Source organism: Aspergillus clavatus, genomic scaffold (genome assembly GCF_000002715.2).
Source record: "Aspergillus clavatus NRRL 1 1099423829805 genomic scaffold, whole genome shotgun sequence".
Taxonomy (NCBI): Eukaryota; Fungi; Ascomycota; class Eurotiomycetes; order Eurotiales; family Aspergillaceae; genus Aspergillus; species Aspergillus clavatus.
Genome location: NW_001517094.1, coordinates 3,274,876 through 3,291,865, shown reverse-complemented (window position 1 = coordinate 3,291,865; position 16,990 = coordinate 3,274,876). Strand labels below are relative to the sequence as shown.

The 16,990-nt window shown below is 49.3% G+C and overlaps 4 protein-coding genes across 4 annotated transcripts, besides 3 other annotated features; 1 reads left to right on the top strand and 3 right to left on the bottom strand.

The window, feature by feature from the left end:
- Positions 1-547: 547 nt before the first annotated feature.
- On the bottom strand, positions 548-2,866 carry ACLA_028980 (putative respiratory complex assembly protein Rmp1; the record flags this gene model as incomplete). Its single annotated transcript, XM_001269597.1, has 1 exon — positions 548-2,866. The coding sequence occupies one exon, from the start codon at positions 2,864-2,866 to the stop codon at positions 548-550; it is 2,319 nt and encodes a 772-aa protein (XP_001269598.1).
- A 258-nt stretch (positions 2,867-3,124) lies between these two features.
- Positions 3,125-4,412, bottom strand: ACLA_028970 (N-terminal C2 domain-containing protein; the record flags this gene model as incomplete). Its single annotated transcript, XM_001269596.1, has 4 exons — positions 3,125-3,692; positions 3,751-4,163; positions 4,303-4,319; positions 4,400-4,412. 4 exons carry the CDS (start codon positions 4,410-4,412, stop codon positions 3,125-3,127), a joined length of 1,011 nt encoding a protein of 336 aa, XP_001269597.1.
- Positions 4,413-4,740: 328 nt separating this feature from the next.
- ACLA_028960 (uncharacterized protein) lies at positions 4,741-5,421 on the top strand (the record flags this gene model as incomplete). Its single annotated transcript, XM_001269595.1, has 2 exons — positions 4,741-5,156; positions 5,220-5,421. 2 exons carry the CDS (start codon positions 4,741-4,743, stop codon positions 5,419-5,421), a joined length of 618 nt encoding a protein of 205 aa, XP_001269596.1.
- Positions 5,422-5,817: 396 nt separating this feature from the next.
- ACLA_028950 (uncharacterized protein) lies at positions 5,818-8,256 on the bottom strand (the record flags this gene model as incomplete). Its single annotated transcript, XM_001269594.1, has 2 exons — positions 5,818-5,856; positions 5,920-8,256. 2 exons carry the CDS (start codon positions 8,254-8,256, stop codon positions 5,818-5,820), a joined length of 2,376 nt encoding a protein of 791 aa, XP_001269595.1.
- Positions 6,903-7,329: a microsatellite.
- Positions 6,974-7,329: a microsatellite.
- Positions 8,257-16,626: 8,370 nt separating the features above from the next.
- Positions 16,627-16,968: a sequence feature (Protein overlapping with rRNA (ACLA_028940, EAW08168.1) was converted to a misc_feature.).
- Between the last annotated feature and the right edge of the window lie 22 nt (positions 16,969-16,990).

Here is a 16,990-nt window from a genome sequence, read left to right as displayed (position 1 = left end):
CAAAAGGACAGCCCAACTCGACGGATCAGATGCGGAGCCCCTCGTTAGCTACGTCAAATGCCCGCCGACCAGGAGCGATGGAGTCTACACTACTATGGGGCACTTCATGAAGGTCATATTATTTCCCCCCATTTGATTGACATTGAACATCGTTCAGTAATAATTTTGACTGGTCAGAAACTACATTCACATATCATCCAGTTGATGATTCTCTTGGACTTTCGAGCACGAAGAGATTTGGGTGCCTGTGATGGATTGCCTGTTTCGGTAAAGGCTTGACAGGTGACTGGACGAGATGATTGAAGCATACCGACAGTCAGTGACTGAAACACTTTGAGATTCACACATGATCGACTCGTCCATTTGTATTGCATAATCAGGTAACTTTGTGAAATTCTGTGGGGCAATATTGGTGGTACCCGGCTGATCCAGTCAGTGTAAAAATAATGGTGAGTTATATATATATACATTGTTCTAATAGGAAGAGGTGAGTACGTGGATCATTAACCTCCATAATCTAGTAATACATGAGACAATGAAATATCCCTTAGACCACATCCATACGCCAAGCCTTATCCAGCTCAAATGCCAAAGAGCAAGCAGCACCGTAGAACCCATTGAATTCGAGATGGAGCGGATCTTGAGACCCAGACTCCTTCGCAGCGGTGGAAGATCCGCCAATCTCAGTGGCGTCCATGCTGAGTGAAATGTCCGTCGTCCGGTAAGGGTTGAATGGGCCGCTCTCGTAGAAAGAGTAGTTGAGCTGTTGACCTTGGAAATCGTAGCGATGAATGCGAGTGCCACGAATGTCATTCACCGGCAGGAACATATACTCTGCTGTGGTGTATCCACTCGACGAGTCTTGCTCCTGCGAAGTTATTGTCACGCTGGGCTTATTTAGAGTCAAGAGACCATCGGGGACCGGGACCCGAGTGAAAGCAGGAAGAGGTGACTCTCCCTCACTTCGCATTCGCTTCAAGAAGACATCCTGCAAGCAAGCCCGAATGCTCTCTACAGTAGCCTCTGCAACCGACTCATTCTCCCCAGATGTACCCAATAAATCGCGATATAGCTTCCGTGTGAAGCGAAGGTCAAGGCCATTCTCCGGGAGCAGATAGTCAACGCTGCTCTCGGCCACCTCGGCTCGCATACCACGAACGATGACTTCTACTTCGGAGTTGGAGATATCTGGTGTTTTCTTGACTGCGACCTCCATTTCAAGTCGTGGGAAAGAGTTTGCATTCGCAGCTGTTGGAATCAACCGAAAGAGATGAAGCCGTTGATCATCCCCAGGCGCCTGTGCCGTGAGCATACGAAGAAATGATGTTACACGAGGAACATCTGTGGTAAACGTGCGAGGGAGAGACATCCTGCCCAGTTGAGAAGCACTGACGGTCTGAGCTTCAGAGGAAGGGCTGCGCATGAAAAGACACCTGCCGACTGCGGCCGTTATGCTCTCCCTGATGCCTGTGCTCTCTGCTATAGATGGAGACTTTTTGCGCAGTACGTTGAGGAGCTCGTCCGACAGACGCGATTGATGTTTATCGTAAAAAGGAGTATCTAGTACTTTCGTTTCAGAGGTTTGAGTAGACGACATGGCCCATCGAAACCATGCATGTTGCCTATCAAACCACGAAACGTTCTGCTCTGGATCAACATTGTACACACTAGCCACCTGTGAGGCAGACAAGTAGGTGCCGAAAGGTATTGCGGGAGATGTCAGGCTGTAGATCGCTAGGTTCAAGGTTCTGCGAGCGTTATCCGCGTTCTCTCTGTTCTCTGCAAGATAGAAGATCTTGGTTGGGGCCTGTGGTGGGCCTTCAAACGCAACTCCATAAGTGTTGCCGACCCAAGACAGAAATTCCGGACTGAAAACCCGCTCGCCCTTAGATTTGGCTCTTTCGAGTGTGTACAAGTCGATCTCCTCTTGTCGAATCCGATTCGTTGCATCGTATATGATTTCACAAATCGACTCGCATGCATGCTGATTGCCAGTAATCCTCACAAGACCCAACGAGCGCGTGATGTCAATCTTCGCATCGTGTAAGCTGGCCAATTCTTCAAAGGAGAAATGCTCAGATTGGAGAAGTAGCGATAGCGAATGTGCCGGAAGACGGATATCGAGCTGACCAAGTTCGCCGGCAACACCAAGTTGCCAGCAGTCCCGGAGGATTCTTTCAGCGACCAGTTGCTTTCCTTTCAAAGCCTGCGCCACGGCGACTCTGTCTGCGACGCCTCCCTGCGAGACAGGGCCCGTTTCGAGGAAAGCGGAGGTACCTGGCCTCCAGACGGCAATATGCTTTCCCTGATGTGTTACACCCTCCTCGTTCTGCGCTTTAGCACTTTGAATGTAGTCTGTCAGTTGTTGAAAAGTGAAGGACAACTGGAGTTTGGTGCGTAAATCGTCCCAGTCGGTAAGATTCAGTTTATCGCGGGGTCGATGAGGCTCGCAGAAGCTTTGAATACGTTCAAGAATTGCAGCAGAACTAGGAATAACCTCGTCATACTCGACATCTTCTAGCATGAACGGAAGAGAAGACGTGTCGCTCGATGTGTTCTTGACTTTTGAAATTCGACGGCGTCGGTCTCGATGCGGCAAGACCACGATCTCCCCGGGCTTTCCTAACGAATCGACATCAAGGGTTACCCTCCGACTCTCAGGTTGCTTTTTGGCATGGTCTCTCAGCTTGCGTCGATATCGAGGACGAGATGCTTGCTTGTCGGTCGAATCGGGCTCAGTGCTCTGGAATCGGATGGATGCATCGCGCTGATAGCCTGTCAGAGATAGTAAGCTTTCTCTACAGGGGGAATTGTAGTGACAGCCTAAACGCCGCCCTGCTGTCCGTCCTGCAAATCGTGATAGCATATGGAAAAGAGGGCGAATTGTTCCGAGCCAGCCGCTCCATGAATTCTTCGCAATCAATAATCTTTGGAAGCTCTGCGCAATCTTATCAATGAAAAGTAAGCTATACTGTAAGCGGAAGCGGACAATCTGAAGTTTGCCTCAGGCCTCAATATATCGCCCTGTTGAAATCAACTCACATACATCATGAGAATGGAGATTAAAGTATTTTACTTTCAATTTATAGAACGGTCATCGTAATATAAAACACACGCTATGCAGTTATTGTCTAACAGAAACTTCCCAGCTCCTCAAATCTTCCCGGACATCAAACTCAGATACCTCGTCAGCTTCACTACGACCTCTCCAAGACTTGCCATTTGGATTGTCGTATAGCTGATTCTGGATGCTGCCTGTTTTCCTGGTGGATCCCGAGGAGGTATTAGAACCTTTGATTTCGTTGCGAAATTGGCTTGATGAGCTCTTTGGTCGTCTCTCAAAACTGGGAGACAGTCTGTTCCCCGATCTAGTTTGTCTTGTGTCGGTGTAACTATCAGGGCGCAGCTCATGTTGATATTCGCCCGACCATCTTGAGCGAGGATGGTTGTAATCATCATTTCCGCAAGAACCAGTGGCAAAGAGTTCCTCGATGAGTTTATCGGCAGGGATGTCGTCCGTGCCAGACAGCCAGGAAGCAGCGAGGGTGCGACGGTACATGTCCTGCATGTCGGCGACCTCTCTACTTTGCGTGTGAATTGATGGAAGCCTTCCCAGGTCATCATGTTCACCTTGTTCCGCAGAAACTACGCCTGCGATACCCGCGAAGACTGCGGCCGATCTCAGGGGAGGGCTGCTAGCGATCAGTAACAAATTCCCCACGATTAAATCAGTAGGAGAAATGTGCATACGTGGTAAAGTTCTTGTCGCCGTCAATTTGGCGCATCGCAATTCCGATCCTCAGCGTACTGTTAATCTTGCTGTCCTGCATCAAGTACCTCCTGACAATCCCCTCTTCGTCGTCACTTTTGTCCACATATTCGGCCAAGTTGAGCCTGATTCTTCCGAGGAGGTTCTTGTCACTGCTTCCCCCTGAGCCAAGCTCCTGTATGATCTCGAAGACGATCTCGCACTCGTGGAGAGTCTGGTTGCGATCGATGGTAAGCCTGACCTGCAGGCTCTTCTCGTAATTCCAGTGCGCCCTATGATCGATGATGATGGCTTTATCTGTATGTCCATGATGCTCGGTAGTGCTGGACGAAGGCAGACGCCACTTGACAAAAGCCGTTCCAGTCGCGAGGGGGACATTGTTGAGATCGATGATCTAGAGCGAGAGTATATGGTTAGCACAAGCGTAGATTCCATCTCAAAACACCTGACTGATACTTACTCTGAGGATGAATTCAAATCTAGGCTAATCACAAGGCTTAGCATCGGCGATATCTTCCAGGCAATCCACTTACTCTTCTATTTTTCGGAACTGTAGTATATAAATAAGTATGGTTTCATATCGGACATGAGGTCATCGCATGGCGTCTGATGGGGCAAGGCGGTACATACCAAAAGCCTGCATAATGGGCAAGGCTTTAAAGCCAATCAAAAGCGCCCTTCTTGTTCTTCCTTCTCATTGAATTAAGACAGATGACTTCTATAGTGTATCTATGAGTGCACGCCTCAGGTGCTTCGACGAACGCATTGACATCGCCGCATACAAATAAAGCGGTGACCCACATATAAGACCGGCAGAACTCCACCGCTATAGACCCACTTCGGCATCCCGGCATGCAGCGAACAATGCAATACTGTGGTACAGAGGTAGATATTCATACATTTATCTGCAAAATAGCCATCACATCGAAAGCAACACATCCAAATCTCTACGTCGTTCCGAGGGAAAAAAAATGAATCAACTGCCTCTCTCACCACCCGCCGAGCCGACTCCCCCCAGCCCAATCTCCCAACCAGTCGCCCTTGACTCCCCAATCCGTTCCGTCCCCATCCACGAATCCCTTCCCTCCATCCGCGTTCCCTCCGAACTCAAACCCTACCAATACAATCCTGTCACCTGCACACCCCTCGACCTCGACGACGTCTCCGTGCGCGCGCAACTCAGCCAGCTACGTGAAGAATATCCCTCCCCGGAAGCCGCTTTAAAGGCCCAGGAGCAGATCGCGAAAGAGGTGCAGCGAAAGCTGGAGGAAGCGGAGAAGAAGCGCGAGGAGGTCCAGAAGGCGATCGACAAGAAGGTCAAGGAGAGGAATACGGAGATGAAGGTGCTATCGAAGTATCAGGAGGTCAAGGCGTCGGAGATTCCAGCGTGAGGATGCTTCGATGACGAGAATGGAATTTTTTTGGGCGATACGGGCACTACACTTGGCAGTGAGGGATTGCAGAGCGCGCTCGCATATCTGGGGCGCGAGGGCTCGGAGGAATGCGCTGCTATTGTGCGACGTAATAGACTACAGGAGTCGCTGTGTCGAAGACTCCGTCCGTTTCTGGGGATCGGTTTCGCCGTGCAGGGTGAGCCGGTCGCATGGGTTTCTCGACAATATGGAGCACTCATCATCATGACTCTGGCATGAAGTATGTCATTTACAGTCAACCTGACGGAATAAAGGCTCTGGGGCAGCAGACGCAGAGGGAATCGCAGTGGGTACCTGCACCCTCCCACCGGACCGCACTCCCAGTGAATACATTCACAAAGCCTGTTTAGTAGTACTGATACTACTATGGCAACGCGCAAATAACCTCTCTTGACATGATTTGTTCAGGTTTCCTAAGGGCTATGGACATGATTATAGAGACATGAATCGTACCCGACCTTGATGTCCTGGCACACAATGACCTTCAACATCAAGCTCGTCAAACATGAACGACGTGATTAGCTCTCATATATGTGGAAAAGGAAAATAAGAAAAGAAATTAGATTAGCTGTCCATTCAATCATAAGCCCCGAGTGTAGGGCGGCCTCATGTCGCTTACAACGTGCCCAATATCTTTACCAGGACGGGGAGCAACTGAGGCGGAGAGTCAGTACATCATCCTTTACCATCGAATTTTTTAGATTGGGAAGAACTTACTTCAGAAGCATCCTCGATCAGGATTTGTGTTTCATTGACGAATTTCCTGGTGAGAAGATCATTGGCGTTGTTAAGGAGACCACCAACTTCCACAAGAAGGTCGGGGGTGATGACGGGGGAGACGCCATCGATCAAGTCTCTCGTCTCATTGACGAATTTGGGCGTTAGCAATTGGGTTGCGTTGCCCAGGACGTAGGTGACATTGGTGAAGAGGGCCGGGGTGAGGGCCGGTCCGACGCTGTCAATCAGGTTCTGAGTTTCCTCGACGAACTTGGTTGTGAGCAGCTTGTTGGCATTGCTCAGCAGACCACCGACTTCCACCAGAAGCTCAGGGGTGATGACAGGGGAGATGCCATCGATCAAATCTCTTGTTTCGTTGACGAACTTGGGTGTGAGCAGGTCATTGGCATTGCCCAAGAGACCACCAACTTGTCCCAGCAGTGCGGGTGTAATGACTGGCGAGACGTCGCCAATCAGGCCCTTGGTTTCCTTCACAAATTCGGGTGTCAGCAAGTCAATGGCATTATCCAGCAAGCCTTGGATGTCTTCGATGCTATCATCAGACAACAGGTGGTTTGCATTGCTCAGCAGGCTCGCAATTTCCTTGAACAGCTGAGGAGTGATGTTGGGCGCCACAGCACCAATCAGACCCTGGGTCTCGTTGACGAAGGTCGGGGTCAAAAGATCGTTGGCGTTGTTCAGCAACGAGTTGACGGATTTGAGCAGCTGAGGAGTGATAACTGGAGCAACTGCTCCAATTAGACCGGAAGTCTCCTTGATGAATTCAGGTGTTAATAGATCATTGGCGTTATTCAACAGGGCACTGATCTCCTTGAACAGATCTGCAGACAGGAGAGGACCAACAGCCTTGATAAGCTGCCTGGTCTCCTTCACGAAATCGGCAGTCAGGAGACTGTTGGCATTGACCAGTAGAGTGCCAATCTCCTTGAACAGCTCAGGGGTTAAGACAGGAGCAACAGCTCCAATCAGGCTGGAGGTCTCCTTGACAAATTCAGGCGTCAAGAGATTGTTGGCATTGTTCAGCAGACCACTGATCTGCTTGAACAGCTCAGGAGACAGCAGGGGACCGACAGCATTGATGAGCTGCTTGGTCTCCTTGATGAAGTCGGCCGTCAGTAGGGTATTGGCGTTGCCAATCAGACTATTAACCTCCTTGACAAATCCAGCGGTCAGCAGACTGTTACCATTATTCAGCAAGTTGGAGATCTGCTTGAACAGCTCAGGAGACAGCAGTGGACCGACAGCGTCAACAAGCTGCTTGATCTCCTTGACGAAGTCGGCTGTCAACAGGGTATTGGCGTTGCCAATCAGACCATTGACCTCCTTGACAAAATCAGCGGTCAGCAGACTGTTACCATTGTTCAGCAAGTTAGAGATCTGCTTGAACAGTTGAGGCGAGAGCAGCGGGCCGACTGCTCCGATCAGCTCTTGTGTCTCATTCACAAAGTTTGGTGTCAGCAAAGCATTTGCGTTTTCCAAAAGACCCAGCACTTCCTTGGTCAGCTCAGGGGTGAGGAGTTTGTATCCAGTGTCAATCAACGACTTGGTCTGGTCGGTAGTCTTGTCATCGAACAGATATGCGAAGTGGTGGAAGAAAGATTCGATGTCTTTCAGCAAAGTGGGAGAGAGAAGGCCTGAAATGCCCTCCAACAAGTTCTTGAGGTCCTTAAAGATGTTTCCGGAAAAACCATCCAACCCATCTCCCAGTAACGAGGAGCTTGATTCACCGCTCTTGCTAGTGGATGATGTAGCTGCAGTTGGAGCGGCAGCCTCAGATGTAGAGGAGCTCTCCCCAGAGGCAGCAGTTGTAACTGGAGAATTGCTGTTTGTTTTCTCACCAGTGAGTGTTGATACCAGTGGAATGTCGGTCAAGATGCTCAGTGGACTTCCACCGTCCTGGCTGACACTCTGCTGGGTATTCTGGCTAGCTGCCGGCTGCTCAGCCTGTGCAGTGGGTTGTTCGGCTTTGGCACTGGAAGCTGCTGACTCGGGTTTGACATTGACCGTGGGAGCTTGTTGAGAACTGGCACCGGCTGCGGGTGCCTGCTGGGGGTTGAAATTGGCCGTGGGTGCTGACTGAGGGTCAGCACTGCCTTCTTGTTCCTGATTCTTGGCGACATTGGCGTTCTGCTGGTTGTTGGCGGTACCTGGCTGTGCAGCCGGAGTAGCCTCTGCCGCCGCCGGTGTTCGGGCTACCGACTGCTCCTCCGCTGCATTCCCCTGTGTCACAGCACCGAGCACCGAGGAGACCTGGGCTGGTGTGGCCAGCGCGGTGCTGGAAAGCAAAAGGGCCGAGAGAACGGTTGAGAAACGCATGCTGGGTCTAGAGCTCTTCACGAAGGGAAGATGGCCAGCACTTGACGCCTGCAGGAAGTTCAGATCGAGATCTCAGTCTCGAGGCCGGAGTGGCTCCTTTTATGTCTGCACCTGTGCAGGACACTATTGACTATTGACTTCCGGTTTCCCTACCATATCCAGCTGTTATCAAGGAGTGAGACCGAGGAGTATGCTCGATCACCACGTGAACTAACTTATGTTGGAAGGCCTCCCATTCTCTAGCCACGACAACTGATGTCAGCGGCAGGGACGATTGCAGCCCATACCGCGGAGGTCATTCCCTTTTCGTTCCCGCTCGACAATAGCATGCCGATCAGCAAGGTGTGTCTTAATCTTTCCCTGCTGTCTTTGAGTGAGAAAGACTGCAGTGGAGCTTCTCCAGTACCCGCAGCAGGGACCTGAGGAGGGTCGATACTCAATTGCTTGTACACTTCGCCGTTTGCTTGGGCTAGAATCAAACTATGCTGAGCGGGAGTGAGCCGTGCACCCCGGACCGCAATGCTGCACTACTATGAGTTAGAGCACAACATGGAAAGGATTTTAGTCTCTTAGCCTTGCGGGGGAGCAAATTAGAAGGGTGGGAAATTGCGAGTGGCACTTTAGTTTCTTCCTAGTTCGAGATATGATCCCTTGAGGAGTTGGAGTCTCATTTTCGGGCTCCATCTACCTCGGTGATCGGCATGGACACATTGAGCAGAATGAGCATTTGACAGTGCTATGCAGACTGCCCAGGTTTTTAGACAGCACCGAGTAAAATGTAGCCAATTGGCTCCCTAGGAAGAAGTTGCTTCGAATTTGGTAGGTGCACAGAGACTGTCCAGTCCTTGTACATGCTCTTGCCATAGACAAGGAAAAATGGAACTCATCTGGAGGATAGCTAGATAGCCTTGCCTAGCATCCACGGGCCACTGTCACTACTCCACTAGTCCGTGTTAGTGGGAGCTTGAGTGTGGCAGCATGGTAGGCAGCACGATGGATAGTGCTGTTTCTTTGACTTAGTGCTGTCTACTCCATATCCTTCTGGATGAAGGTGCCCTTGAATGAATTGGATACTCGATCATTTTTGTCTTTTTGACTTCCCCCCCCCCCTCAGTCTGTGGGGAACTGGAAATGCCCGTGGGGACTGGGGAGTCATGAATTCTGTCGGAAAGACTCATAGACCCCATGGAGAAACATTGAAGATCTGGAGGTGCTGATAATGACCATCTTCCGATGTGGAGACTGGAGATGGCTTTTCTGTTTGGATGACGACGTAAGGGAGATGGATTTTTATGTAGATTGTGCAATATTCGGCGAGAGTAGAAACCAATGTGGAAGCAGAAAGCAGGGGAGAGGAAGATGTATCTCGGTAACATGTGATCTGCCCCTACTAGGTACTATCTATCTATCATCTATCTACTACTTGGATTGCAACCTGATACTGTCGACCCAGCTCACTACAACAACAGCAACAACAACTATCTAGTAGTGCGATGATCAGCAGCGACCATCAAAGCGGGGTATTCCGTTTCTTGTCCCGTTCACGTTAAATAGCGAGGGGGGGGGAAATCTTGTTTTACGCCTCTTTATCGGGGTCTGACATGGTGGATATTTTCGCAACAGGGTTCGCAGTGGAAGAACACGTCGGAGATTTGAAGCCAATAATGAGTGATGTGTGGCTCCGGACACACTCATGAGGGACATGCAACTCAGTTGGGATTCGGGCTATGAGGTATTTCGAGTCTCGACTCTTTCGGTAAGGAGCAACGGTTCCCCTGACAGTAGATACTCCGTCCCATGCTCTCTATCTTCAAGATCCTCAGGGGCACAAATCAACACAGCATATCTGCAGAGTATTCGTACTCCTTTTCCCCTTCAGATCTTCCGTCATGATGGTAATCCTTCTTCCCGCACGATATGACACAGACGACAATATACTCAGCCATTTCATTGGAAATGCCCAGAGACGAGTATCCAATGGAAGGATAGAAAACAAAGTGCTTTAAGACCAAGAAGTTCCATCGAGTCCTATGTCATTGAGTCTATTAACTATAGTGATGTACAGCAATTATCAACTGATGAGTATTAGTCAATTGAGACATAAAATAACGATCAGATGGACTTTTTCGTCTAGATAGTTGATTCATCAGAAGCAAGAGGTTCTCCCTGCGAAGGCCCCCCTACATTAGTGTCTCTTGTCTCACGTCATTGAACCATGCAGTGCAGCCACTGTTCATCTATCTACTTACTCGAGTGATTTTATCAACATGTTGATACTATTTATTGATTGTTAGTTTCAATGGGCCTATCATTCCGTCATTCTTCTAAGTATGTACTCATCTCGTTGCAAGGAACCACGCATCAGATAATCAGGTACCAGGGGTTGACCACCTGTAGATAATGTGGAGTAAGATACCTAGATGATCCACGGATGAAGCCTCGAATGCGAACCAATAACCACAATAATCCATTCAATAGCATCTGCACAGAGTATTCCTACTGTGCTATCAAGATACATCTCGTCAACGCAGACTGCAACCCTGCGCTGGTAAGAAACAACGTCTTTAATCCCCTACCATCGAGTCATAGATCGATACACAGAATACTGGCCCTCACATGGTTGTCTCGAACATTTTGATTGAGCAAGGTTCTGCATTACTGCATCGAACCGTCAAGTATTGTTTGTATTTCTCTGCTAACAGACTCATCTAATGCAAATCATAGCGTACAATGGACCATCCAAGATAGAGATCTAACCCAAAGACCAACCTCAGCTACCACCGTCTTCCTGTTGATGGGCAGGTCACAAGGAAATCTATTCACCGATATCTTCGGGTGTTGACCCATGACCCATGGAGCTATGAACTTGGGAAGTCAACCGGCTGAATAAGGACTGCCAGAGGTACCTTTGAAACTAGTCTACCTGACGAAGCTAAGCGAGCTCAGCAGTAATACGCCATGTGTGACTGTCTCGCAATATCAAGCCAGGCTCATCCTACTGATAATGAGTATGCTGCTCTCGACCTGCCGAACAATGATTAGCCCATGTGGCTCGGACTAGCGCTAATCAAAGCACTCATGCTTCAACGGCCCTGTAATGAACAATCGCTCTCGGATCATCCAAGCTAGTGCCTTGAGAAAAGCCGAGATTCTGAGGTAAACTCGGACGCAGACTTTGGTTTGTTGAGATTTTCTGACTTGATACCTATGGATGTCGGTCCAAGTAGATGAGAACGACCTGCGGCCCACGACTGGTGAAGTGGTGTCTTGATCGACTCAAGGTCTATCATGACTCTTCCTTTCGCACCACAAATACTCAGAGGATCATGACTTGCTTCCATAGACATGTCCTCTCATGAGGAATACCACAGGAGCAACTTTTGCGCGAGGGATACTTCATCGGGCCATGGAAGAGACCGTCTCAACCAGCAGCCTACTCTGGTCTTTTCTTCAGGATGATCGTCCTGGAACAAGGCGAGCAGTTGGCCGCCGGCCCGCTGGTCGTCACCGATGGCCACGATCAATCCTAGGGCATTCCAGCTCCCTGCATCGTCATGCTGTATCGCATCGGCCTACTTGGTATGTGCTAGCCATCATATGGTGATTTTGGCTCCAAAGAGAAGTTCAAGGATCAGACAGAGGTTCGGGGCAGTGCGACTTAATGCCTGAACGGAGCCTATCTGGCTTCGATTGCCTGTGCAATCAAGGCGTTTTTCTCATTAAACTCAGGCCTTGGTTACCCTGCTAGCAGATAGCGCAAAAGATAGTAGCTCCCACCACAAGCTAGACACTATCTGGTTCCCTTAGCAAGTATGTGCTGGCTGAGCGGTAGGTATATTTCAATCAATTAGCGAAAGAGAGCTTACCCTGAGAATCCTCATAGAGTCCTGCGTGTAAATAGAGCTCCAAAGGCAATCATTAGAGTAGCTGTTCATTCGACTTGGGTCAGTCCATCGTCTATTATTGAACCGAGACTTATCAGCCAATGTCCCCCCAAACCACCTACATATCTTTGCAATTTGGTCATAACTGAGCTGTGGAACATAGTGGTGGGAGACACATTATATAAAGACTCAAATAGTCTGCGACCTTCTTGGAGCTCTTGCAATATAAGAATGCAGACATCGTCTACAACGACCCATAGAAACATCACTACCCACTTGCAGACATAACATCACAAGTCCTGAGCTCGTAAGAATGGTATTTGAGCTGCTTCAAAGCTACCTATCTATGGAATTAACCATCGAGCACATCCATAGCATCATCTCTCTATCGAGGATCCCAGAGGCCAAAGCAATGCTCAAGTGGTGCAGAGTTATATGCATGCCAAAAACTCCTCATTACGGATGAATCAGGCTTGCCTCTCTCTGAAATGAACACAGCCACCCAGTATTCTGGATTTCCATAATGAGCATTCTCCAAACCATGTCATCATCATGAGGCCTAAACTGTAAGTAGAATGATGGTTTACTAGCACAGTAGATCTTTTCCTCGAGATACTGCCAGAGAACTTGCAGGCGGCTAGTCTCATAAGTGCCTAGAATTCCAATCGGTCTTCAGGGCCATCTGTGCGCTTACATTGCATGTTTGGAAGGAGCACTATGCCTGAGTATTTGGGCATCCTTTCGAACCTGCGCTGCATTGGGATAATGAGATGCTGTGTCCCTATGCACTTGCAAAGGCAGAGGTTTGTATGGAATGCAGATCTCGCAAAAGAGAGTGAGCAATAGTTCCAGATGTTGAAGGCCTTGCTTGGGTTTGAGATCATTTCTCAACTGACCCAGACAGTATTGTTATGTTCCCAAAGTCGCCCTGAGTGGGATATTCCTCGCTAAGACTTCGACTCAATATCGATTCAGATACGCGACCATCAGAACTCAGCCTGCGCTCTTTCCGGTGGGTTATAGAGGAAACGAGAGTCCTGGCCGAGCTCTGGATTTTGGCATCGCTTCCTGTGGTATAGAGAATACCGGTTTTCCGGTATTCCCAAGAACATTGGGGATGCCACAAAAAGTGAAGTGGCTCATGGCTGCACCCGTACGGCACGATGTTGGTTTATGAGCTATGACGATCGACATTGTCGATATACTAGCATTAGGCATGTTCCAGTGCTAGAACAACATATGCTGTGCAGCGGACAGGCACATCTGCCTGAGGAGGGATGTGGTGACGTTGTAGACATTGACAGATGTCAATGCAGCATGACGTCTAGAAGATAGGAAACTCGTTACACAGATTAGTACCTCGACGAAAACATCAATCAAGGATGTTTCAGCATGTAGCAAGAGATCACCTCCTCTCCAATCATCAACTCTCCGCAACCACACACACCTTACATTGAAGTACCTACTCATCATCATAACCCTTTTCAACACAACCCAGTCTCCAAACGGGTTAGCCGAACAGGTGACCAAATTCATATGCACTGTCAGCCTATTCCAGGTGGGTCACGGATGCAACTGTTGACGCCCACCCGGTCACCATGCATCCGTAGCCTTTTAGGTAACTCGATTTAATATCACGAAGTTGTGTGGCTTCCATGTCGACCAGTCATGGGCTTTCGTCTCATCCTCTCCGAAACCCGAGCAGGGGAGAGTGTTATCAATGCTCCTGCAGGCCCCTGGGTGAGGTTGGCTTGGTGCATGCAGGTGTTGTCTAGACTATCTGCTGACTGGGTCGTTGGGGGAGGACAGAGCGCTTAGAGAGGAGAGACGTCGGGGGTGTGATGACGCGTAAGTTATTTTGGCTCTGTGTTTGTACGAACGGGTATGTACGAGCGACTCAGTATGGTTGTTCGTAAAAGGGAAGTATGTACTTTGGACAAATATTCTAGACTCAGAGACCTGCCGTTTTGGCCCTGATAGCGTTGAGTCTAGAGGAGGCCTTGACGATGCGAGTACTTTTGCTAGGGGAGGGTTCAAGGAATGGGTGGTGGATGGCTATTGGGGATGTTCGGAGCATCGATGTTACTCTGCTGATTTTGACGATGTGCGTACTACTTACTGATGGAAAGTCGATGGCTTGTTTACTCCTAGTAACGTGAACCAATCCTTCCAGCGTAGCGTACTTGGAAACACATGGTTTAAAGGGAAAGCAGAGTTATGCACGCTAAGTATGCAGGTGTATAATCCGGTCTTACATCCTGCTTATATAATTATTCAACATCTTAGACAACAGTTCTACACTATGGAGCAGTTGTGTCAATGGTCTGTTCCGCCGGACTAAAGCTTCAATTTACGCGTCTATTTACGGCTGTCAACGTGTCTTCTTGAAGAATTGCCACGAGTTCGCCTTAAGACATCAGAAAACTTGCTGTGGCTGAAGTGTCCGAGTTACCGAGCTGTGGCAACTCCAGTGAGGCGCAGCAATCACGGTCATCACCGAAGCTGAGACGAAACAGATCATCCCTCTGTGCATAGCACCATCATATCTGTCCGTCTTTCTCTTTGGTTCTTCTGCATGTTCTTGGATTTGCAACGAAATCTGATTTGTCTTCTGTTTACTCTTCAAGTGTCACTTGTTGCATATGGCAGCTTTGATGGCAAATCAACCCAGGCAGTGCTGCTCCTTCAAAACAGGCTCTGTGAGGCCCCGCAGGTAGCCACTGTCGGCAGCTGACGACACTGGAGATTGAATACCACCGGGCCCTCGTGGGAAACCGATTACAGCCGACGGTATGACTGATTCTGCCGTCTTCCGTCCATGTTTTCATCCGATACTCACCTCATGACCCATGAGGATGCTTTGCATGTATCAAACCTGCTGCTGGGCGCGTGCTAAGACCTTCTTCCTCCTGTGCCTCCCAACCATGTGATCTTAAACATCGCTGTCGGTGAAAGCGCCACAAGGTTCCTGCATCGGTGCGCGAAAGCTTCTGCCTGCGCTGGTCTCTGTTACGTCTATGGAGTATCACGACGTAACCACGACTGGTGATTTGGCTGAATGAGTGAAGTTTTCAGGTGAAGGCCGCCTTTTGTCGGGCTTTACTACCTCTAAATACGGCCCTTGGTTGACCTGCAGCAGATCAGCAGGCTCGTCATGGATGGAGCAGCGCTCGACGTCTTGCTGCTCGCTGGCTTGGCCGTGCATCTCCGTCCTTCCCCTTGTGCCACATTCTTGCTCCGTTTGGCTGGTAGAAACCCGCGTTCGTTGCTTACGGCTGTCTCATATGAAGCTTAGGGCAGCCAGACTGCCGCCTGATGTTCCGAGTCTGGGTTTCCACTTCACCTGTCTCTCTTCTCCCTGCCTGTTACAGACTCGGCACAGTACGTATTCTGTCCGTTTTGTTACAAGCGCAAGATGGCCGCCGAATCGCATTGGTTCTCACAAAGTCTGGATAGAACCGTCGTCAATTCTTTAATCCAATGGTTGTTCGTAGCAGGGATCTCGCCTTCGTAGTGCAGGAGCCGAGCCTTTGGTTGTTGGCGAATCTGAGGCCGTAAGAGGAAATCTTCCCAAGGGCACCGGCAATTAGCTCGCCCCACGGTGCTCGACCCATCTGTTATGTTGGTGCACTCTTTTGTTCTTCGAACGCCGATTATCTTTGCAAGAGTCGACAAGTCTGAACGATGAGTATTCAGAAGCAGGAGCCAGGATGATTTCTGCCTCCTTTTCCCTTGCCTTTTCCGGTAGTTTTAAAGGGGCACAGGAGGTTAGTGCGACGGTGACCGAATTTTCTGGCTTATGATATCTTCTCATTCAACATCGAGTTAATAAATCTTTCTGGTCGAGCCTGCTGATTTGTAAAACCTCATGCGCCGAGAGATGGTTGGTCCTTTCTGCTCATACGATACCACTGAAAGTATTCACGCTTGCAGTAGCCTACTCGATCATACAGACTAGTGCCAATGTCAACAATATACACAGTGTTTAAACATCTTGGTAGATATACCTACTCTACTCTGTAGGTAGTAGCCATCAGTGTACGCCGGTACGGACTACGGACCATAAGAGTACCTTAAGAGTAATGCTTAGGTCAACCATGGACCATCCTGTGGTAGTGGTGACTAGGTTCGATATGTACTATTTCCTATGTAGGCAGTTAGTATTCGACGCGAATTTTAAGTAGTCAGCTTGCATTCTCACAGAGTAGATAGACTAACAAAGAAGAGAGTCAAAATGGCTCGAAGTTGCCGCAACTCTATCTTCAGTGCATATGAGTCAACATAGTGTGTGTAATCAGCATTTCCAGAACATTTTGCAGAAATGTCTAGGTATCTAGGTACAGAGGTGTGGTGCGAAGACGGCGGGCCCACCGAAGCAACAAGGTACAATAAACACGGGTGGGAGGTTGGACCCAGAGGGCCCGCACTCGGTAATGATCCTTCCGCAGGTTCACCTACGGAAACCTTGTTACGACTTTTACTTCCTCTAAATGACCGGGTTTGACCAACTTTCCGGCTCTGGGGGGTCGTTGCCAACTCCCCTGAGCCAGTCCGAAGGCCTCACCGAGCCATTCAATCGGTAGTAGCGACGGGCGGTGTGTACAAAGGGCAGGGACGTAATCGGCACGAGCTGATGACTCGTGCCTACTAGGCATTCCTCGTTGAAGAGCAATAATTGCAATGCTCTATCCCCAGCACGACAGGGTTTAACAAGATTACCCAGACCTCTCGGCCAAGGTGATGTACTCGCTGGCCCTGTCAGTGTAGCGCGCGTGCGGCCCAGAACATCTAAGGGCATCACAGACCTGTTATTGCCGCGCACTTCCATCGGCTTGAGCCGATAGTCCCCC